The sequence below is a fragment of the Meriones unguiculatus genome, chromosome 19 (assembly GCF_030254825.1).
Source record: "Meriones unguiculatus strain TT.TT164.6M chromosome 19, Bangor_MerUng_6.1, whole genome shotgun sequence".
In the NCBI taxonomy this organism is placed as follows: domain Eukaryota; kingdom Metazoa; phylum Chordata; class Mammalia; order Rodentia; family Muridae; genus Meriones; species Meriones unguiculatus.
The window spans coordinates 61,634,655-61,659,218 of NC_083366.1; the positions used below are offsets into that span (position 1 = coordinate 61,634,655).

The window sequence follows — 24,564 nt, forward strand, 5'->3', positions numbered from 1 at the left end:
ACACCTTTAGAGACAGGCAGACCGCCTCTTGGCGAGCTCTCCTATGTCTCTGCACAAACCCAACTCAAATTCTGAAGAATATAAAACCTGCCCCGCTCCTGTGCCCTCTCCTCCAAACTTGTTCCCCCACATTACCTACAGCCTCCGTTCCCATTGTTGTCCAAGGCACCTGAGGCACCCAGCCCTGGTAATATTGTTCCCATCTGGCCTGATCACTCTGGTATATCAGCTACCTGTTATGTCTGCCTTCCAAAGGTAGCATGCTGAAGACCACTGCCTTCCAATCTCTGGTCCCTAGGACTTTAAGATCCCATCATAGAACAAGTCAAACACTCCATCGGGAACCAGGGTCTGGGTACAAGCGTGTCCTTCCTCTGTCAGTGACTACAGAAGTAACTGGGCAAGAGGCCAGATTCTACAACAGACTACTAAAGCATGGCTGAGGTGCCAGTACCCAAACCAAGAGGTCTAATCTCCCCACGACATGAAGATCGTTCATAAGAAAGCAACCCGGTGCAGGTGTGAGAGGCCAGTGTGGAGCAGGGGAGATTAAAACTAAACCAAGCCAGGCACGCGCGCGACACTAATGATTCTTGTCGTGGGAGGACTGGAGTGTGGGGCCAGCCCGACCCACATAGCAAGACCCTGTCTCAAAAAAAAAAAAAAAAAAATCTAAGTCAAGGATTTTATGCTCCTCCCAGCACAAGGGGAGAACCAGGAAAAACGCTGTTTAACAAGGCAATCCATGCCTCTAGTCTTTCCTTTGACCAGTGACTTTACCTTTTTAATATAACACTTGTATTAATTCTTTGAGAATTTCATATGTGCTTACAATGTACTTTGGTCATATTTCCACCCCCGAAATTCCTCTCCCCAACAGAGTGATTGGAAACTCAGCTCCCACAGACTAGCAGGTGGGCACACGCTCCACCAGCCCAGAGGCCTGCTTTGTACCAACTACACCTTACAGGCAGAACTGTGTGCCCCAAGACACCAGAGCAGTACTCACCCGCCACAGATTACCTCTTTGGGTTCTGGGGCACAGAGCCCCAACCTCAGACCTACAAAAGACTGGGGCACCTCTCCGCCCCATCCCACTTTCATGTGGACCTAGGGTCAGAGGGCTCAAACTGATGCCAAGCCTCATCACCTGCGTTCCATTCCCAGAAAAGAAGACTTGATCCCTGTAAACTCTGACCTCCACGCAGGCATTATGGCAAGACAAGTACATGCATAAATAGTAAATAGGTAGGTAGGTAGAGAGAGAGAGAGAGAGAGAGAGAGAGAGAGAGAGAGAGAGATTTTGTTGTTGATGTAGCTGGATACCGGGTAAACACATATAATCCTACATCATGAAAGGTGGGGGGCAGACAGATCAAGAGTTCCAGGCCAACATGGGCTACATGAGACCCTGTCTCTGAAAAATAAAAGTCTGAATATAGACAAAGGATTTCTGTAAAGAAGGCTAAATTTACAACACATGCTAGAGCTATGCCTCTGGCCTTGCCTGCTGGTTTCTTGTGGAATTTGAACAGCCTTTCTGGGTTCCTGGCTTCCTTTTCTGTCAGAAGGATTTCAGTACAGCCCAAATGACATTGTCTTAGTCACGGGTTCATCTCAGCCCATAGGACAGGAAGCTCGCTCCCAAGCTCATCCCCGCGCTGCAATCGCCGAGGAAGGTAGGGTCAGGGCAAAATGCACACAGACACACGGGAGCGAGCGTCCCACCCCACTTCCGTTCACCCAAACACACGGGAGCGTGCGTCCCACCCCACTTCCGTTCCCAAGTTAGTATTTCCGCCATACGGCCTGGACTTGGGAAATTTTAACAGAGCCGTGGGTATTTTCAAGGGTTCTGATAAATCTGAGGCATAGAGCTGAGTCCTGAGTGAGTAGTCAGTAAGTACTAAATCAACAAAAACATTTGGCCCCTGAGAGCCCTTCCTCAACCCCACCCCACCCCAGTGCCTGCCTTCCTCACTGGCTTTCAGGCAGGATCACTCTTGCTGGCTGCTGCCCACCAGGTGCCAGGTCACAAGAGTGTGTGGAAAGCACTGAGGCTGTGGTCTGTGACAGGGTGCAGAAAAAGAAGGCAAGCAAAGATAAATTCCTTTCCTCCCAGGCTTTGGGTGCAACCCAAAGAGATTCAATTCAGGGAAGGCCTAATCGGTTTGGTTTTCAGTCCGCTGTTCAGTAAAGCCGCTGAATGCTAATCACAAAGTAACCTTGGAAACCAGAACCTGGTACCCAGCGAATGCTGTAGAAATGTGGCCACACCTGGGAAGGGCATGATCAAGGCAGCCCGGATTTGGGAGGTTTTATTTTCCACATGTATCTCTGTAAACACTGTCTGCTGTCGCCAGGCCAACCATCTGAACGTGTCAAAGTCCCCAGAAGATGGGATGCGGCTTGTCCGTCGCTGTGTCGCCTTCCAGCTCCTGGATTCTGAGAATGAAGGGAGCGGTATTTCTAAGATGTTTCTAAGATGTGGAAGCCAGGGCAGGCTCCCTTTCTCACAAAACAGGGGCTCTGCAAAGCCGAAGAGTTTCAGATGCTGAAGGAGGGGACTGCCCCTCTAGTGGCTGCGTGAATAATGACACGGTTATGAGAAAGAGTAGTATCTCATGGCTCTCACCAAGGCCTGGGGTCTGGCTTGATGTGCCAAGATTATACTGTTCTGTCCTCTATGAGTTGGAGAAGTCCCTCAAATTTCACCTCAGTAACATGACAGAAACCATTTGGGAACCTGGGGAGAGAAATTGGTTGGTCTCAAGAACTGTGAAATCATTTTCTGCTTGACCCCAGAACCCTGACAGGAGCCAGGCTGCCCCTCCTTAGGAAAAAAAAAAAAAAAGTGCTTTGAATCATGGCTCCAGGAGAGGAGGCTTCCGCCTGCTGGGGCTCAAAGACACACCTTCCGAATGAGAGAGGAATCGTTTCTATTCACAGTGACTCTGTGCTGAATAGACATTATGTAAGTGCTCGAAAAGAGCTGTTTTAAAAGACAACTGAAGAGTGAAACTCCCTGACTCTGACATCTCATAATACCAAGTTGTTTATGAAAATAAGATTATGCTGTATTCATGATCATTTAGTACTTACATAACGTTTCAGCTTTTGTATTTGCTATTTGAAAACACACAAACTGCTCTGTCTCTCCTGTTTCTTAGTTTTCTATTACGGCATAGTTTGAGACATGTGGCCCAAAACCTATCTCTATAGGATAAGCCCAGGGTTGTCTGAAACTGGTTATTCTCCTTCCTCAAACACTCAGCGATGGAATTCCTGGCATGTCCCACTATCCCTGGCTCTGCCTCTTTAAAATTTAATTGGCTTCTAATTCCTTTTCATGGGTGTGTGTCAGTGTTTATAATATTCTATGAAGAAGAGATGGCTCAGTGCTTAAGAGCACTGGCTGCTCTTCCAGAGGACCTGTGTTCTGTTCCTAGCACTCATGTCACAATTGGCTATAACTCCGGATTCAAGGAAACTTACATCAGCAGGCACCCATCACATACACCCAACAGACATCACATAAATAAGTAAAAATATATCAAATGTGGTTGTTTGAATGAGAAAGGCCCCCATAGGCTCACATGTCTAAATGTCTGGTTCCCAGTGGGTAAACTGTTTGGGAAGGATTAGCAGGTGTGTCACTGGGGGTGGGCTTTGGGGTTTCAAAAGCCCACCCAGTCTCTGTCTCTCTTAGCGGTTATAGTTTCCAATGCCCACAAAAAAGTAAATTTTCTTATCCATTGAACCACTTTTTCTCATGATTCTAATTAGTCAGGGCCCAGTTTCATTCTTATCCAAGCCTTGGACATAAATATGGTCCTGTGGGTGTTTTCTGATGACTTTGCAGTGGGAAGGCCCACCCAACAGACTATGTTCCCAAGAAGATCCCACCCCAATCCCGGGCCGCCACATAGATTCCCAATTTGTGGCTGTGCCTCTGGGACCCGACTAGAGAGTCTTGTACCCCTGACAGAATCCCAGCCAGACCTTCAGTCTGAGCAAAGCTCCCACCTTCTGTCTCCCACAGGGTCCTGTAGCATCCGCGGCATCTGTGTTTTCTATCCTCTCCTCTGGGCCTGGTCTCCCTCCACCACCTCCGCCGCCACCTCCCCCTGGGCCACCTCCACTTTTTGAGAATGAGGGTAAAACTGAGGCGTCCTCTCCTTCTCGATCAGCCTTATTCGCCCAGCTTAATCAGGGAGAAGCCATCACAAAAGGTAAGAAAACAAATCCTTGAAGCCAGCTCCCTGACCCTGGGGTTCCAGGCACACGGATTCTCCAGGGCCCTGGTGAAAAGGATGCACATCCCTCTGCCGCCATCCTTAAAACGAGGGAGGGGGAGGGGGTGGGGGTGGGGGGGAGGAACTGCCTCTGGGCCGTGGGAGCCTGGGTGCTCTTCAGCTCCAGGAACCTGCCCTCCACTTGGCTGCACTATGGGCCAGTGGGAACCGAGAGACGCTGCGTTTCAGCTGACCAAGGAGTGGCACCCCCTCAGCCCCAGTGCTCCCCAACCCTTCTCCAAAACGAAGTCATCGACATCAAACAGAATAAAAATAAACACTACATCCCCAGCTGCCACAGAGTGTTGGCTCTCGGAAGGTCTGTCGTGGAACTACCTTTGCCTTCATATAGCAGACAGATGATGGCTTTAATGTAAATGCTTAAAATGCGTCAGCATCACCAGGACATGCATGCTGGGCAATATAGGCAGGTTGCCAAAAGGTGTATTGTCGGTTTGTTGTTGTTGTTGCTTTGCACAACTAATAGGATTGAGGGCACAGAGGTCGCTCTATGAGGGGCTGGAAGCTGAGAATTCAAACTTTCTAATTTATCCCTCTGAAACTCACTTGCAAAGTAAAGGAACTGACTTCTAACTCTAGAGGTGATTCCATATTCTGGAAAATACTTCCTGGGGTAGCATAATGTTTTAAACCATACCTGGAAATTTATGTAGCTGTGAGTAAACCTAGGAGTCTTTCGGGGTTAGATGGCTTGAGGGATTGTAAGGCTTTTTGTTTGCTTTTTGCTGGGATGGGGAGGTTGTCTCTTTAAAGACAGGGTTCTCCTCTGTGTTCATCAATTTTCTCGTTACTGTGATAAAATTCCTCACAAAAGCGACGCAAGCCCTGCTTGGGCCCACAGTTTGAGAGGATATGGTCAGGATCGATAAGGAAAGGCACATGAGCAGGAACACAGGACCGCTTGCTGCCATCACAGTGGGTCAGGATGCAGAGGGCATGAATACTGGTACTCAGTGCGCATTCCCCTTTTAAGTCATTCTGGGACCCCAGCCCATTGCGTAGGGCCACCCATACTCAGGGCGAGTCTTTTCTGCTCTGTTAAACATCTCTGCAAATTACCTCACAGACATGCCTAGAGTTGTGTCTCCCAGGTGATTCCAAATCCATCTGAGCTGACCCTTCACCTCCTCTTAATAAAACAGGAAGTATAGAGCAGACAGGAAGTGGGGCCAGGCTATGACATCTCAAGACCCGTTTCTTCCATCAAGGATTCACTCATAAGTTTTCAATCAAATCTAAAGGTTCCACAACCACCCCACCCTCACCCCAAAAAGAGCATTATAGCCTGAAGATTAAGTTTTCCGTGGGCCTCTAGGGACATTTTCATCCAAACCACAATGCTCAATTTTAAATATATATGTACAACTTTTCTTTCAATCTAAACTTCACACAGGATGCAGTCTCTACATATAGACCTTGAGCAAAGGAGTGTTGTGAAAACAGCGATACCGAAAGCTCCTGTGTGCTTTAGACAATGGGTGTCTCCCCTTTCGCTAGGTAGGAGGAAATGTACCTACCCTGTGCCACCCTCTGTGTTAGGTTCTTTTCTGCTGTTGGGATAAAATATCCCGACAGCAGTGACTTTAAGGAAGAGGGGGTTTATTTGGCTTACAATTGCAGGTTATAATCCATCACTGTGGGGAAGTCAAGGCAGGAACTTGAAGCAACTGGTCACACAGTCAAGAGCAGAGAGAGAACATGCATGCACAGTATCCAGCTGCTCTTCCCTGCTCTTCCATCGACTATATTGTCTAACATGCATGCAAAACCAGGAGATAGTGCTGCCCATGTTCAAACTGTCCTCTCACCAATCAAGGCGATCAAGACAGTCCCCCACAGACGTGCCCACAGGCCAACGTGATCCAGAGAACTCTCTTACTGAGATTCTTTTTCTAGGTGATTCTAGCTCAGGGCAAACTGACAGTTCAAACTATGTGTGACACCTTCCTAGGGCTCCGGCATGTCACAGACGACCAGAAGACATATAAGAATCCCAGCCTGAGGGCTCAAGGACAAATTCAGTCTCCAACCAAAAGCCACACCCCAAGCCCCACCTCTGCAAAAACGAATTCTCCTCAGAAACACACTCCAGTGTTCGAGCTGGAGGGGAAGAAGTGGAGAGTGGTGAGTGAGGTCCTCTAACGTTTACTCTGATTCCCTTAGCTAAAACCAACTTCTAAACGCCTAAAGCCACTTCCCGGAGACTCGGGGATTCCCGGGTGAAATGCCAACGTGCAGAAACACTGCCTGGAAAGAGAAACCAGGTACTTCTCCAGGCTTGCAGACTTCTTTTTTTTTTTTTTTTTTTTTTTTTTTTTTTTTTTTAGTAGCTCCTATGCATTCTTTCCTTCTACTTTCTAGAACGATTTTTGGGTTGTTTTGGTTTGTTTGGTTTGGTTTTCTAAGATAGGGTTTCTCTGTGTAGCCCTGACTGTCTTGGAACTCCCTCTGTAGACCAGGCCAGCCTCAGCTCAGAGATCAGCCTGTCTCTGCCTGCCAGTGCTGGAATTAAAGGTGTTTTTCACCACTCCCACTTAAGACTATTTTTTAAGGATGGTAAAAATGCACATAACATTTACCATTAACCATCTTTAAGTGCACATCCCGGTAATGCTGGATGTGTTGACACTGTCGTGTTGTCAGTGTCCCACAGAATATTGTTTATCTTGAAGACCTCAACCTGTTAGACAGTGACTCCTATTCCTCCTCACTGTCACTGTGCTGTCTTTCTATGAATATGGCTGCTGATTTCCAAACTTTTAAGCAGGCAGAGGTGCAGCCGTTGATATGTGGTCCTGGGAGTCTGTGCCTTGAGGTGATGGGCTGATTGCTTCGTTCATAGCAATAAACCACAGCTGCCACCCACCATTCTCAGGGGTACCTGTATGAGCAGGCCAGAGATGCTTTGAACATGGATGATAGCTGGAGTCCCCTGCTGGCTCAGAGAGCTTTCTAAAACATTAAGTAACAAAGTCCCTGGAAAGGTTGCCAGTGCCTGAAAGGACAATGGAGCTTGGACCACTGTTCAGACCCCAGCAGCTCCATCTCTTGATGGACAAAGCAGGGTCTGATGCAGCATCAAGAGGGCTGTCGGCACCCGAGCCTACACAGCAACTGTACCCCTGCTCCAGCCCTGCCCCCCCCCCAGCAGGGTTGCTCGCATCCAACTCTTAGCGAATTGATGCCCACTTGGAAGCAGTGGTTCAACTACTCCCATGATTACAATCGACAGCTCAGACCTGGAGGTGTCTCCATATGGCGAGTGTCCTGTAAGAAAGCCCGCTGAAAGCCACAGTTCTGTTGAAGCCTCTAGCAAGGTCAGCACTCCATGGAGTCAGCCTCTCTTTCTGTTTATGTTTAATATCCATGTCTGTTTTACCCTTAGGAATACCAAGAGGATAGGAATGACCTTGTCATCTCAGAGACCGAGCTGAAACAAGTGGCTTACATTTTCAAATGTGACAAATCAACTCTTCAGATAAAGGGAAAAGTAAACTCCATCACTGTTGGTAGGCGAAACTAAGGCCGGGTGTCTGCTGTGATAAGCTGTGTTACAGAAACACACCATGTGTGTTGACTAGAGTCTTGTTTTCCCCTTTTAGATAATTGCAAGAAGTTTGGGCTGGTGTTTGATAATGTGGTAGGCATTGTGGAAGTGATCAACTCCAAGGACATTCAGATCCAGGTGAGCAGCCTCCACAGCCATGGCTTTGCATGGACCACTCACCTTCCTGCAAGGGTCAAAAGAGGGGACTCCTTTCTCATGTCCACCCAGAGAACATCTGATTCCTGTTCTCTCTAAACACAGCTTCATCATCACCTCTCTGCAGAAGCCTTGTCTTTGTTCTCAGCCACCCTTAGTTGGTCTTTGTTTTTAACTCCCATTTTGTACTGCAAACGCTGTCTTACCCTTTCCATCTCGAGAATGGCTAATGAGCTGGGGATGTGGCTAAATGGCCCACATGCAGGCACACATAAGACCCTGGGTTTTATCCAGCACTAAAAAAAAAAGAAAGAAAGAAAAGAAAGCAATGCCAGCTAGGCAGTCTTTACTGTTCTAAACACATATAGTGCCTGAATACCGTAGATACCAGTAAATGTTGCTGAGCACAAGACTGGATGAATCAGCTACCATATGAATAAAGAATATTGAGAGACTATCCTAGGATAATATCACCATGCTAAAGAGAATTCCCCCTTGCGGGGGAAAGGCCCAAAGGAAGGGGGAGAATGTATAGACTCAGAAAAACAATCCACAGAAGATTGGAAATGAATTTTCAGAAACAAGAGAAAATCTGTGCTCCTTTAGTAGTTTTAATTTTGTTAAATATAGGCATTTACAACACAAAAATCTAAAGGACTTTTCTCACTTTGGGCCAAATCCAACTTTTCTCATTGATTGTACTATTTGCATACTGATAATTACCCTTTACAATCTGGTGTTTCCTTATGATGATTGACAAAATTAGATTTCAGTTATGTAAATCTTTCTCTCTCCTGGGTTTCTCTCCATTCACACGTTTAATTAGACCTCATTTAATTGTATATATTACATTTGTGTATTTGCCTTGTCATTGAAGGAGTTGGTTTGTTTATGCAGGCTGTATGGAAACAGCCCTGATTGGGCATCCTGAAGCCTGGATAGGAATGCCAGTTCTGCATGCATGTCTGATAAGCCCAGGGAAAGGGGAGGTTACACAATATGCTGCAATCAAATAAAAGCTCTCTCTTGAAATCGTACAGCAATGGCCATATTTCATTTAGAAGAATTGCTACTGACATCAAAAGCAAGAGCTTTCTTCCTATCCTTATTTCTATTCAGCAATGCATTAAAAGGACCTAGCTCCTCAATAAGATAAGAAAAATAACCAAGAGTGATAAAAGTGAACAGGAGGAGATTAAAATGTCTTTATATGGCAATGAAATGATTGTTTTATATAAAGCCAAGAGACTCAATAAACTACACAGCAAGACAGTTAGGTATACTATCAACGGGGGGGGGGAACTCTTGACACCACAAATAAGCATTAGGAAATGTAACATAAAATAAGATTCAGAATAGCAACACAGCTGAAGGGAGCCAAGTAATAAATCAACAAAAGAAACGGAAGGAATGTATAAAGAACCCAGAATAGTTGTAAATTAATTGACCAAGAAGACACCAGTATCATCTCTCTCTCTTTGTTTATTAGGTAAGTGAGCAAAGCTCAGATATTTCAACAGGACTTTTTAATTAAAGAAAAAGAAAAACATGAAATTCATTTGGAAGCTAACTGAACAAAAAAAGTAGGGCTGGAGGAATGGCTTAGTGGTTAAGATCGACGGCTGCTCCGGTACAGGACCTGAATTTGGTTCCTCCTAGGCACCAAACTAAGCTGCTCACAACTGCCTGTAACTCCAGCCCCAGGACACTTGACATACTCTTCTGAACTCCACAGGGACTGCACTCACATGCACAAGCCCACATGCAGACACACGTGATACACATAATTCAAAAATAAAATAATTTTTAAAAGGCTAGATAAAATAATTCGAAAGCAGATGAACAAGGTGAATTGAGTCATCCTAAGGTGTCACATGGATGGAGATTATTTTTTTTTAATTTAAAAAAGAAAAACAGACTAGCAAGCCATGAAGTAGACAGGTGTGTACAGCAAAATGGTTTTTAGAATACTTGGTTATTTACACAGGAAAACAATACTGAGGAGCTGGAGAGATGGCTCAGGAGTTTAGGGCAATGGCTGCTCTTCCAGAGGACCCACGTGTGGTTCTCAGCACCAGCATAGCAAGTCACAACCATCTGTGACTCCAATCTCAGGATCTGTGGCCCTCTTCTGGCCTCCACAAGTACTGCACACACATGGCACACAGAGATGCATGCAGACAAAACACCCATACACATAAGGAAATCATTAAAAATAAAACAACCACTGAATCTCCACTTATTCTGGGCTGGGGATTGAGTTCAGTGGTGAAGTGTTTACATAACATGGGTGAGGTCCTAGGTGTAATCACCAATAACACAACCCCCACAATTTTCTTTTCTTTTTTATTTGTTTATGTGTGAGTGTTCTGTCTGCATATACAGTGCACACCAGAAGAGGGCATCAGATCCCATCATAGATGGTTGTGAGCCACCATGTGGTTGCTGGGAGTTGAACTCAGGACCTTTGGAAAAGCAGCCAGTGCTCTTAACTGCTGAACCGTCTCTCCAGCCCCACAATTTTCTTAATCTATATTCAATAGAAGATATGATATGCAAAGCTGAAAGGCTAGCTGTAGATTGAGGAAAGATATTTGAAATGTAGATAATCAAAGAGAATTTGCATATGGATCATGTAAAGATGATAACACAGACCAAAAAGTAAGACTCAAAACTTGTGATCTAATAGAAAAATAAGCGGAGACTATTGACAATTCAGCGACATAAAAAGTGAAGCGGTTGGCACACATATGAAGATGCGCTAGTGTAACAGGAGGGGCGGCGTGAATGAATACTGTCACAGATTCGTTTTCATACTCAACCTCTTTTGCATTTGGAATGCTCTTGCTCTGCGGAGTGCTGCATGCATGACATCTAACGTGTAAAGGAGCTGCATGCTAAAATGTCTGACGAATGAGCTGTCATGGAAGTGGCACGCTGGGGTCCCGCAAGAACCTGGTACACTCACTGCAGGACGAATCGGCATGTTCTAATGACAGGTCCGTAGGCTGAGCCATTGTGTGTTCATGTCCATACAGTCAGGCTCTAGTCACAGACTGATGAAACGTGGAAAGCAGGTGTTGTAGGGTCATGGTACTAGCAAGAGAAACCAAAAATATTTAAGTGTCCACCAAACAGCAAATGTTTCTGTCTAGTTGAACACTATTCAGCAGCTAAAATGAACAAAGTATATATACTTAGCGGCATAAAAAAAAAAAAAGTGAATTTCAAAAACAGGTAAAAAAAAAAAAAAAAAAAAAAAAGCCTTGAACAAAAAGAGTAAGTTACAGGGCGGTTGGTGCTATGTGATATATCCATTCATTAAAAAATATAGTGTGTAAACCAATTCATACATGACCTATCAAGGTCCCTTCCTGGGCACTTAACCCAATAGAAAGATTGTAAGCAAAAACAAAACAAAAAAAAGCACACGAAAACAATTAAAAAAAAAACAGAAGAGTAATTATATACAGGGGGAAGGAATGAGGAGGAAGTGAGGGAAAGTGAGGTGGAAGACAGTGTCCAGGGGACTTCAGTGATTCTGTGAGATTTTAGTTCTTGGAGAGAAAAGACAGAAGTTGAGTGTACGCTGCACCCCTATAATCCCAGCACCTGGGGGGACTCTTTACAGTTAGAGGCCAGCTCAATCTGTATAGCAAGTTCCAGGCTAGCCAGGGCTACAGAGTTCCAGGCTAGCCAGGGCTACAGAGTGAGAGCCTGCCTCAAAAACAAACCAACACAGCAAAACCAGGTCTGACAGGGTCCACCTGTGACCACAGCACTTGGGAGGTAGAGACAGAAGAAGGATCAGCAATTCAAAGCCATTCTCGGTTCCATGGTGTGTTCAAGACCAGGCTATGCTACATAAGACCCTGTCAAAAGGAAAGAAGGGAGGGAGGAGAGAAAGAAAGAGAGAGAGAGAGACAGAAAGAAAGAAGAAAGGAAGGAAGGAAGGAAAGAAAGAAAGAAAGAAAGAAAGAAAGAAAGAAAGAAAGAAAGAAAGAAAGAAAGAAAGAAAGACACCAAAAGGGAACAAGGCAGAATGTAACACTGATAAAGTTGTTGCGGGAAGTATATGTATCTCTTATTCTTTGTATGTTTCCATGCCTGAAATATCATGTAGCATTTTTAAGGATGTGACCCCGCACTGTGAACAGTCCCCTCTGGAACAGTGAACCATTGGTTGCCTGTGTAGGGAGGCGGAAGGAACAATTCAGAGACAAGAGAAACACTTGCCAGAACCCTTAGTGAATTTTTGGAGAGTGCCATTACTTAGTTAAAGTGCCTAGTAAATTGTCTGAAAGGGCCTGGACACAGCTGAAGCGGAAATCAGTTACCTGCCTGGGGCTGAGATGGGGACAAACTGTAAGTGGCCATTAGTGATATTTTTAGAATGGCAGAACTGCTCTACAATTGGCTTGTAGTCCTGATTGCACAACTCTGTACGTTTTTGAAATAGCATCCATTTGTGCACATAGCACAGATGAGTTGCATTTTACTACAATAATGTTATTTAAAAAAAAGAAAAAAGAAAAAAGCTAAAGTTTGTATAATTTGGCCTGGTAATCCTATTGTTGGCAAAATGTTCTAGGAAAACATACAAACTGAGGAAGACAGGCAACCGTAGTCTGTGGAAATTTTTTAAATTATCTGGGAGAAATAATATTCATAAGCCAATCCTCCAGGAGTCACTGGCAGTTCATAGCTTTCCTTTGCTTGACTGGTGGTATCCGGGGTATTCAGGCTTGTGTGTAAATGCTTATCATCATTCTAATATAAGCAAATCTAGAAGTCATAAAAACATGAGCACTGGCACATTTTAAAACACACACAAAAAGATTCATTCTCTCTGTCTCTCTTTCTCTGTCTTTCTCTGTGTCTCTCTGTCTCTCTCTCTGAGTCTCTGTCTCTGTCTCTCTCTCTCTCTCATGAATTTATACTATTTTATTTCAGGCAGAGCCCTGCCTGTACTTACCTGACCTTAAACTACCCAGCTTGACCTTTCTTTTGGTCTGGGGTTCAATTCCAACTCAGTATCCAGTTTCTGTGGAGCCAGAGGAGGAGCAAGAGAAGCACGGTGACCAGGCTAGATGCCCCCCAAGGAATTCTTTAGGGCACCTGTACCACTGACAGAATTTGTTCCTTTGGTTTGCAAACTAGCCTTTTCTTCAAGTTGAAAGGAGAGATGTCTTTATTGCTTTAATTACCATCACAAGAAGGAAAGTTCTAGAGTTGTATTAAGGTCTTTGGGAGAATGGTATACCCCTGTGGACATTGGGGGAAGGTCTGAAAACTGATTGTTAGAGGGGAAATTTAAAACTGATCTGAATTTTTACTGGACTTAGATATTTGTAAACAGTACAAAGCACGGCCTCCTCCTGCACAGGGCCCCGATTATGCCAGGCTGAGCTCCCGAAACCAGTTCATTGTGAAATACCTAGACACCTCTCTCATTTGAACTTCACCTTCAGCCCTCGGATTCTTACCCAGCAGATGACTTACGTGAGAAGAATTGGAGAGTTTCTTACTTATTCTAAAGTTTGGGAACAATCTACTTGGCTCCCGCTCAAAATTAATCTTACTGTCTAGCATCTGTATGGATATTTGTTTTTGCCCCAGCCTCAGAGATAACTGTTAAAACTTAAATTTTAAGCAAATGAATCCTGTTTCTCTTATCGTGAAATCAGATAGGCAGTTCAGATTCACTAATGGAGTTGTGAGCCTTTTCTGAACATTTTAGCTGCTGCCTCCAAATTAATCCCTTAATTTCATTGCAAGAAAGAGACCCTGAGCGTTTAAGATTCCCCTTTGTATAGCCCTTTCATTCTAACCCCAAATGACACCTAGCCCGCACGCAGACACACACATAGACACACACACACACAGATACAGAGACGGACAGACAGGAAGGCAGACAGGCAGGCAGGCAGACAGCACACTGCCCCATGAGTCCTAAAGCTAAACTCGGGAGGAATTCCAGAGAGTAACTGCTTAGGTACTTGATCATTTTTACTTCATTGCTTCGGCCCCATTTTTCCCCTTACTTCAGGTCATGGGGAGAGTGCCAACAATTTCCATTAATAAGACAGAAGGATGCCACCTGTACCTCAGCGAGGATGCGCTGGACTGTGAGATCGTGAGTGCCAAGTCATCTGAGATGAATGTCCTGGTCCCTCAGGGTGACGATTATGTAAGTACCTTCCAAAAGCCTGTCCAGAAAAGGTCTGGAGCAGGTTCACATCAGCATTCTCAGAGAGCGCTACCGTCTAACCAGCGTCGTTTGCAGACAACTTCACAGGCAGGTGAGGGACAGGGGAACACCTTCCACGTGGTCCCTCTCCCGTCAGGCCCTGTGGTTGTGTCTGGAAACTCTTGCCTAATATTTGCTTGGATGAGGCGGCTCTTTGCATCTGAGTTCCTGTTGTGTAGGGCTTAAAGTTTTCCTTTTCTCTGATGGAGATAAATCAATGAGGAGAGCTGCTTTGGGGGTTAAGAGAAAAGGAGCAGGAGTAGTCAGTAGACCTACGTGTTTCCATGCAGTGAAGCCAAAAATGTTATAATGTTCCTCTTAGCATAAGGATCTACTGGGAAGCTCACAGAAAGGCAGGCTCCAAACCCTGGGCAAAAGCAGGGTTGGATTCAGAAGCCTCACAATGGGGCCTGGAATCTGAATTCTCTGTGTATGCTGTGGAGGAGCACAGACCTGCCATGACGCATGTGGGGGTCAGAGAAGAACCTCAGGTACCAGTCCTTGCCTTCCTCCACCTTTTTTGAGACAGGGTGTCTTGTTCACCACTGTCTAAGCACATTCTGAGCTTCTGGGGGTTATCCTGTCTCCTCCTTCCGTCTCATAACAGAAGTGCTGAGACGGCAGGCATGATTATGTATGAGATTGCAAGATTCAAACTCAGGCCCTCCTGCTTAAACAGACAAGCACTTACTGAATCATCTCCCCCGTCCCAGAATCTTGACTCTTAGCAGGCTCCCAAGTCAGTTCTCATACCATCAGTCCATTGAATCCCCCTATTTAGAAACACCAGCCCAAGCAATTCAGCCAGAATTTTCTTTCTCTACATCTTCTCCCCACTGAAGCAGCTTCTAGAAGAACCACGTAAATGTCCTCGCATGTGAAAGTTGAGTAAGACTGAATAAATCTTGGTTTGTTTTTTTTTTTTTTTTTTTGGATTCTGAAGTCCAGCAGATCTGCCGGTTGCTATTACGTGGAAGTAGGAAGAAAAACAGGAGGAGAATTCTAAGACTAACTTTGTGGGGCAGGAGAAGGCAGCAAACAAGAGATTCAGCCAGCATGCTTTCAGGAGAGGAGAGGGGCCACACCAGCCAGGAGGGTCAGTTACCAGCTATCTAGAGGTTGCAATCAGCAATCACCAGACGGGTTGATTTCCTTAAGCAGAGATTATCCATATTCATCAGTACTATCTTCAGCTCTGTCTACCCCCAGTATCACATGCTGCAGCCTATGGAATTCCTCATTTGAGTTTAAAGCATAGTACCCTGCAAACAATGGGTCACTGATCCACACTTGGGGTGTGGAGACTCTAACCCTAAACTAGGCAAGTATTCCCTCTCAGGTTCTCAGCCGATACAGACAGGCAGTGGAGTAGTATGGCCTGTGTCGGTTCATCCCTGCTCTGTGTAGCTGTTTAAGCAGAGTGTTCAGCTGTGTGGGAACTGGTCAGGTAAGACAAGCCACAGGGTTTGGATGAGCACTTCAGACTCCTCTGGGCATGTCTCTGAGCTGCTACCAGGCATCTGAATTGTTAAAGATGTTCAGGTGGATTCTGCTATGGAGCCCTGATTGACACCCACGGGCATAGAAGCATCGATTCTCAACCTGTGGGTCCAGACCCCTTTATGGGGGTGGGGGATCAAACAGCCCTTTCATGGGGTTTCCATATCAGTTATCCTGCACATCAGATACTTACATTACTGTTCATAACAGTGGCAAAATCACAGTTACGAAGTAGCAACAAAAATAGTTTTATGTTTGGGGAGGAGGGCCATCACAACATGAGGGACTGAATCAAAGGGTGACAGCGTTAGGAAGGTTGAGGACCAGTAAGTGAACTTAGAGAATGAAATATAATCAAAGCCTGAGTTTTTGCATTAAAAAGTAGTCTCACCTGCTTGGGCTGTTTTTCGTATTACATCAGGAGGCGGGAGGGAGCTGTACAGGCCTTGCCTTTGTTAGGGTGTGAGAGTGGGCAGTGGGCATGTGGTCCTGATAGGAGCCAACCTCCCGGAGAAGAGGCATGGATGTATCGGTTTCCTGGGTGCTGGAACCCCTCACTACCAAAGGGGCTCCTTCACGTCTGGGCATGGAGCTCAGAGATGTATGCTCCTAGCATTCGGCAGGGCTGGGGTCCCATCCGCAACTCCAGGTCTATAGTGTTCTGCTTGAGAACAAACACAGAGCTTTGTTTACTCTTGGAGAAGAGCACCCGAAGTGACACCAGGTACACAGGTGCACTAGATTACTCAAGGTATTGCCATCACAGGCGAGAGACCATGGCACATATTTGTTGTCTTAGTACTTTGGAGTCTGGGGTAGGAATATCATGAGTTCAAGACTAGCCTGGGCTCCATAGCATAAGCCCCTGTGTCAAAGATAATTTGGTTTTTTGGATTGAAGGTTTCGTTCTGGAACTCTTCCCTTATTACAGCAAAGTAAGTAAGTAAGTTACTTCTCAAGGAGTCTAGTGAGGCTCCGGAAGCCATTGTGTGTGTGTGTGTGTGTGTGTGTGTGTGTGTGTGTGTACATGTGTTCATGCATTTGTGTGTGTGTGTTTTCACATGAATGAATGTGCACATGTTCTCCTATCTTAACAACATTTTCTCAGTGTCTCAAAGAGTAGACAAGTCTGGGCCCCATTCACGCACTGATGTCCCCTGAGATGAGTAGAGCTTCTCATTCTCTTCCCCCGCCTTGCCGAATCAGAATCCGAGTGTTGATAATATAGGCTGAGTCAGGGCGTGATCTGGTTTGATGGAGATCTGTGGCTAAGAGAGACTGTCTGGGCTTACACGCTGGCTGTTCTGCCATTCCAAGGCAGCTGCTGAATGTCCCCAGCCTCTGCTCCCTGCAGACGGCCTCTCGGCCTCTCCGCCTCTCGGCAGCACTGACCTTGTGCGGTCTTTGGAGATTGCCTGGTTTGTCTCATAAGCCTCTAACCTGAGGCTCGGGGTATAGCTCAGGTGTAGCGTTTGCCTACCATGAATGAGGCCCTGGGTTCTACATTAACCACACACCTGTGATCTCAAAACTCAGGAGGCTGAGGCAGGAGGATCGGTCAGCCTCAGTCAAGCACATAGTGTGTGCAAAGCTAGCCTGAGTCCGTGAGACTTGTCTTGCCAGCCTGGTTCTTCATAAGCACCAGCCATGAGGACGACCCCAGTATCTAGTCACAGACCACATGGGTCCTCCTGTGACTGGATCCTCTCTGTGATACGGAGTGGGATGTGATGAAGTTTCTTTTGCCCATCACGCCACGCCCATCAGCCTTCTACCTGTGTGCAAAGGGAAACTTTGACATCAATAACTCTGTCCTCAACTTCTTCCAGAGAGAATTCCCCGTTCCTGAGCAATTCAAGACAATATGGGATGGATCCAAGCTGGTCACCGTACCCGCAGAAATTATGGCCTAATCTCCAGGAGATACCCTTCCCGGAGTCTGCTCTAGCAAAGAGAAGCAAGCAGCTAGTAGATTTCAGCACACACCCGTCCTGTGTCAGCATCCTGCAGTTCTGTGCTGTGGAAATGGTGTCTTTTCTGGCACGCTTTTGTGGGCACTTTGAAATATTTAACATTTGATCATGATTTGTGTGTGATTTTAGTTCCACATGATAACTAGTGAGCACATCAGAATTAAAAAAAAAAAAAAAAAAGAATCCTGTTCCCATCATATCATGAACTCTGTAACTGGTAAATAAAGGCCCCTGCTCCTTTCTTCACTTAGGTTCAATTGCTGGTTGAAAAACGAAGCCTTAGAACATCTATGTATGTTTTCACCTTTTAGCCAAATTTAATGTGATGAAATAGTCTTGTGCCCTGAAAAATACGACTCTTCTTTTTAATTTTTACATGTTCACCATTATCAGCATGGATACCTTGTCAACATGAACTTATACTTCAATTATGCTTTTACAAACACACACATATGCACCAAGAGGAAAATTCTAAGGACCAAACTCAGTTTCTAGGTCCTGGAGAAAACAAAATATCCTTCAAAGTTACTGAAAAACAAAAAGTGTTCTAACCATCCATCTTAAATATTTTTCTGCTGAATCACTTGAAAACTCTTATTTGTCTGCCTATTCCTAAGACAAAGGGCAGGAGGGGACTCAGTCCTTGTTTTTTGGGTTTTGGGTTTTGGGTTTTTTGCTATGTAATAGTTCACGGTTCTGCTCCAACAGCTCAACCTTTGCTTTCTGGTTTTGAAGTCGCTCACGCTATCGACCACCCTGCTCAGGTCGCTAACGCTCATTAGAGGTGAGCTCCTTTTCCGTCGGCCTGGCTCGCTGGCGCGAACCAGCTAACCAGCCTCAAAGAGGGACTCCGAGAGCCGCCCCATTGCTGCCCGCAGCACGCGTTGTCTGGCTCTGCTCCGGTCTTCCGGTTTTGATAGTACACGCTTTTTTTCAGGTGAACAAATGCTCTCTGTGTCTCCCCTCTGCACACGGCTGAGAACCCTGCAGCTTTTTAGGTCACGCTTAACGAAATGGAGCGCGATGCTTTTGGAGCCCGTGGGAGCTAGGCTGTGCGTGTGAGGGCCTGTCTGAGTATCATTTTCAGTTTCTGAATAGCTTCGATATCCATACGGTATTCAGGTCGGTGATGTTTGTATATCAAGATTTTGCTATAAACGTTCCGTCCTTATGAATCATGTTGTGGCTTAAGTAAATATAATTTTTGAAAAGTAAAGTAATACTAAGTAAAAAAGTAATTGTTTCAGTACTGAAATGAGTTCTGGTTTGGTTTGGGGGGGTTGTTTGTTTTTTTGCTTTGTTTGTTTGTTTGTTTGTTTGGGGTTAGCAGAGATACGAAGTGAGAGATGGCTCAGCCGCTTGAGGTGCTCACAACCAAGTGTGACAGCCTTAAGTTTGATCATCAGGGAACCACATGGTGGAAGGAGAGAAATGACCTACACAAGCTGTCCCCTGAACTCTATGTGTACATCAGAAATATGCATGCCAACACACGCGCACACACACACACACACACACACACGCACACGCACACGCACACACACACACACACACACACACACGCGCACACACACACACACACGCACACGCACACGCACACGCACGCGCACACACACACACGCACACACACACACACACACGCACACACACGCACACACACACACACACACACACACACATACGCACACACGCGCACACACACACACACACACACACGCACGCGCACACGCACGCGCACACACACACACTTGAACACACAAATGTACAATGTTTGTTTTTTTTAATTGATCTTTTAAAAAAAAAGTCAAAATGGGACTAGAATTATGGCTCAGCAGTTAAGAGCTTGGCTGTCCTTGTAGAGGGCCCACGTTCAATTCCCACTGGCCTCCTGGCAGCTCACAACCGTCTCTAACTCCGGTTGGAGGGATCTGACATCCTGGTGGGCACCTGCACGCCGCTAGGGCACTCGCACACCCAGTCACACACATACACACACGGTTAAAAGTTTAAAGGTCAAAAGGAAAGCCGCCATCAGAATATATTACATATTTGCATTATAATGGCCTTACATAACACAGTTTTTAAAAATTAAAAAATAAGAAGGAAAGAAAATAAATGGCAGGAAGTCAAGCACCAAGGTCCTTCCATGTCACCTTAGTGTTTCAGGATGAAAATGGAAATCCCAAAGGTAGTTTTTGCTGTCACTACTTTCCTGGATAATACTGCACCCAGCCCAGCTAAATTGCTTCTGAAAGTCTTCGTCTTTACGTCGAGACATCTTGAGGTGAGTTGGTTCTAAGCCACATGCCTGTGGAAATGATAGGGGATATATACCATGCAGTTCCTCTGTCCCTTCGCTCACTAGAAATGTTTACATCACCATCTTAGAAAGCATGACTGGGTGTCGGGAATGCTGTCACTTTAAAAGGGGCGGAAGCTGGCATCAGGGGGTATCAGGCCCTTGCACAGGGAGAAGGGAGGCTGCAGCACTTTGCTCTAACTGTGCTTTGCCTGGTCACAAATCTCTCTGAAGTGTTGACAGACACCACACCCAGTGGCTTCTTTCCACCCATTGGTAAAGTTCAAAACACTGCCCTTCCCTGGTTGAGCTCCCTTTGTGTGAGCAGTATCTCTGCCTCCTCCCATCCCTACCTCTTTAGTTCCTCCATGTCTGTTTGTCTCCCTTCAGGTCACTGCTTGCATAGATGACTCCCAGACCTACCTGCGCCTGAAGCCATCTCTGTAAACATAAGGTTGGAAGGGAGGCAGAGGCGTTTAAGAACCTTAAATGAAGTTGAGGTTTTGAAAAATTTAAGCCTACACCTCTCCCCACATCTCTCCAGTTCCTGATTCTTGATGTCCATAAACCACTTCTATCTGTTCCTCCCAACGGTGTGGCCAAAGCCACAGTTTTCCTACAGTTTTCCTCAGCTGCCTGTACAGGTTAAGGCCCTGTACACATCACCTGTTGCTCTATTTAAATACCTAATAAGAGGCAATTTCAGAAAGGATGGAATTGTTTTTGGCTTAGAGTTTTAGGGGATACGGTCTGTCTCAGTGGGGAAGGCATGGTAGCGGGACCATGAGGTAGCTGGACACAGGGAGGCCTGGCAATCCCACCTCAAAGCCGCTGACCCGCATCCTAAAAGAGTTCCATAAACCCACAAACGCAACATCCGGCCCACAACTGCTCAAACATATGAATCTGTGGGGGGGGACATTGCACACTTAAGCCACAACATACTTCCCATCATAAGATTTGTAATTATCCATTTCCCGTGATAGGACACACAGACAGGAAGTGAAGATAGGGGCATAAACACTGCAGTCTTTTTTTTTTTTTTTTTCAGTACAGTGCTTGAGATAGGGAGCTTGCAAGTAGCTCATGCTGGCCTTGAAGTCACAGCGATTCTCCCACCACAGCCTTGTGAGCCATCATGGCTGACTCAGGTTTCAGTTTTAGGCTTGTGTTTTCAGGATTTCTTTGTGGCATATAACTAAAAATGTCAGCCAATAGCTCTGCGGGCCTAGAATCCTTGTCTCTGACAACAACTCCTTAGGAGTTATTTCATGAGCTAAATATTTCAGAAATGAATCTCATTACGCATGCTCAATACAAAACACTTGTTTTAAAAACGGTGGTACTGTCTGTCCCACTGTAGCTACACATGCAGTTTTGACAGCCGTTCTGAAGGCTTTGTCCCTGCAATGGGGACACACTGGTTTTATAAGGTTAGTCTTCTTGAGCAAATTTCAGTATTTCTGTCTGCTCTGCATGTAGAAGAGAAGGCAGCTTGAATCACCTACTGATGTTCACCTAGATTGCCCCAGATGGCTTTTGTTCCTCTGTTTGTTTTAGTAACTTGGCACAGAATATACAACACACAAAGGGTAATGTTTGCCGAGAAGAATCTGCGTTCAGGTTTCCCTCCAGCACAAAGTCTGGTTTCATAGTCAAAGATAAGGTTTTTTGCCTTAAGCTGCAACTTTAGATGTTTGGGGGTCTAAGTCCACTTTCTTTCTTTTAATACTTTGCATTTTAGAAGGAGGATATGGTGACATATGTCTGGAATCCCAGAGCCGGGAAGGTTGAGGTGGGAGGTTCAGGCTTTCAAGGTCATGGTCAATTCCAAAGTGAGTTCAAGGTCAGCCAGGGCTACATAAGATCATGTCTCAAAACAACAACAAATAAAAAACATTTTAGGACCATCAGTGATCATTTTAAAAATGATGCCTCATTATGACACAAAGAACCATATGAAAGATACTCTCCTTACTAAATCATAGTGCCAATTTTTAAATTCCATTTGCCAACATCACAGGAAAAAAATCTTTAATTAAAGAATCAGCTGATGCTGAGCAGCTCAGTATTGATAGAGTGCTTGGCTCCCACGCATGAAGCCCTGGGTTCAAACTACATTAAACAGATATGGTGGCTGAGCTTAGGAGAAAAGGGCAGGAAGATCAGAAGTTCAAAGACATCCTTGGCTACTTAGCAAGTTTGCAGCCAGCCTGGGTTGCATGAGGCCTTCTCTATAAACAAGTAAATGAATAAATATACGAAGCCAGATGGCAATTCCCTGAGATCAGTAGTTCGTATTGGCAACTAAACTTCCTGTCTGGTTAAAATATTTTTAACAGTAACCTTACGAATAGACAAGTTTTATGGGAAAATCAAGAAACCTGCCGGGGAAGTCTTTTTGTGAATAAAACAATTGTGTAGAGTTGATTAGGAAGTTCAAGATTGGTTTGCAAAGACTGATGGTCCTTTCTTGTTCGTTGTTCCAATGGGGCCCAGTCAGGTCCACACACAATGAACAAAGTGCTTCCCCTGGCAGAGCTGACACTAACAACACATGTCCCCACTGTGTAGGGGCCTGCAGTGCCTGCAGCTGTTCTGCTTCCTGAGTTTTGATCAAGTTTCAAAGTTCTAACACAATGCCAGAGTCAGGTGGACACAAGCTATTAGGGCCAGGAACATGACTGATTTCTACAACCAAGTTTCAATAAATCAGTCTTCTTTTATGGACATTTAAAGACCTCCCTCCATGGCATCACTACAAGGAGGCAAGGTGAGAACTATTTATAAGAGCTGTGTCAGAATACTTCAGAGAAAAGACCTCAGCCCTAAGAGGTTGAGGTAGGAAAATGAGGTTGAGCCAGCCTGGGCTACAATCAGATATTTATCAGAGAAAGGGCAGGCTGGATGATTCAGAGGGTGAGAGCACTTGTACAGAGCTAAGGACCTGAGTTTAATCCCTGGAACCCACAGGGGAACATGGAAAGAATCAGTCAATTCCTGAAAGCTGTCCTCTGACTTACACATAGGCCTATTGTACAGTCACAAACACACAGATAGATAGATAGATAGATAGATAGATAGATAGATAGATAGATAGATAGATCGGAGGTGGGGAAGAAGGGAGACAGAGAGGGAGGCAGGGAGCTCCCTGCACTATAGTTTTTGAAGGAGGTATAAGTGTGTGTTCTTCCTGGTCTAGGATACACCGAAACTCTGAGTGAATCCCCAGGCATCCCTACGCTGTTATGAACTGGCACCATTCCTAATGGCAAAAGTTAATATTTACTTGACAAATTCAATCAGAAGGAAGCTACCATAGATACCTACAGAAAACCATATGTGAAATCCTGAGCGAGCCAAACACCTGACTGGATTCTCCAGGGCAGGGTCAGTTTTTCTTTGAGTTCAGTTGCAGCCATGCACCAGAATGAGAAGGATGAAGACAGAAGGCGGTGAAAGTACATCCAGTGAATGTAAAAAGCAATGAGGCCCTGTTGTTAACAACAAAAACAACAACAAAAATCTGGTTCACAGAGTTATCAAAAAATGCTCTCTCACTTGTTAGCGTCTAAAATAATTACGCCAGCAACACAGCCTACATTCTGCATGCTGCTTCCACCAACTGGCTAGATAGCTACTCTCTCTAATTAACCACCTCTACAGTTCACAACTGTGTGTGTCTGTTGTCCCCAAAAAGGAGTCTGTGACCTATGAGATAGCGATAATTCCAATAGCTTGCCAGCGACAAAGAAATAGGCCCATAGCTCACTGATCATTTAAGAAAGTAAGCACACTCTTGCATTCATCTGACAGAAGTTGCCATGGGGGGGGTGTCACAGGATCTCGTTTTCACATGGGAACTGGCAGAGCTGTGACCATCTAACCAATGCCTATAGCGCCTTTAAAGAAAGATGTAACCCTGTAAATCAGTGCTGGGGAAAGGGCCCAATGAAGAGAGTGCTTACTATGCAAGTATGAGGACCTCACATTAAAAAGAGGGTGCAGGGAAGGCTGGATCTGGCAGCACAGGCCTGTAATCCCTGGGGGAGCAGAAACTTCTTCTGGTCATCAAACTGCACCAGCAGCAACCAGGGGCAACTGTGGGGGGCACCAGCAGCCTTTTTCCTTCTCTGAGCACACCCCCTCTGGACATTAATTCCCTCTCCAGAGTCCTCAGAATTAAACTAGCCGCATCTGGCAAAGAGCCCCTCTCAAAGCCTGCACGAGGCAAATAGTTTGCTGCTGTGGACCATCTGAATCTGCCCCATATCCCACACCTGGGATTAAAGCAAGACCATGTTTCCATATGGTAACTGAGTTTTTAAAGACACCAAAACTCCTACTACAGCGTATCTTGTCAGGCCAATCACTGTAGTAGCTCAAAGGGTTTGCAGATGATTGAGATTGCTGAACGCTCTCCGGTGGTAACGTAAATAAAGCCTGCTAGCAGGGTGAAAGCTAGTCAGTGAGGACGAAGCTTGACCTCTTCATGTTCTGCGACTCAGTTACGTGGTATCTTC

General features: G+C 45.3%; 1 protein-coding gene across 2 annotated transcripts in view; it reads left to right on the forward strand.

Moving 5' to 3' along the window:
• The window catches only part of Cap2 (cyclase associated actin cytoskeleton regulatory protein 2), a 137,152-nt gene extending 118,155 nt beyond the window's left edge, over window positions 1–18,997 (forward strand). For both annotated transcript variants that reach the window (XM_021642820.2, XM_060373113.1), the window contains 6 exons: window positions 4,043–4,232; window positions 6,268–6,440; window positions 7,702–7,825; window positions 7,919–8,001; window positions 14,069–14,209; window positions 17,599–18,997. In XM_021642820.2, the coding sequence (XP_021498495.1) occupies window positions 4,043–4,232; window positions 6,268–6,440; window positions 7,702–7,825; window positions 7,919–8,001; window positions 14,069–14,209; window positions 17,599–17,682 (795 nt within the window). In that variant the 3' untranslated portion in view covers window positions 17,683–18,997. The remainder of the gene's footprint in view (window positions 1–4,042; window positions 4,233–6,267; window positions 6,441–7,701; window positions 7,826–7,918; window positions 8,002–14,068; window positions 14,210–17,598) is intronic.
• Window positions 18,998–24,564: the final 5,567 nt, after the last annotated feature.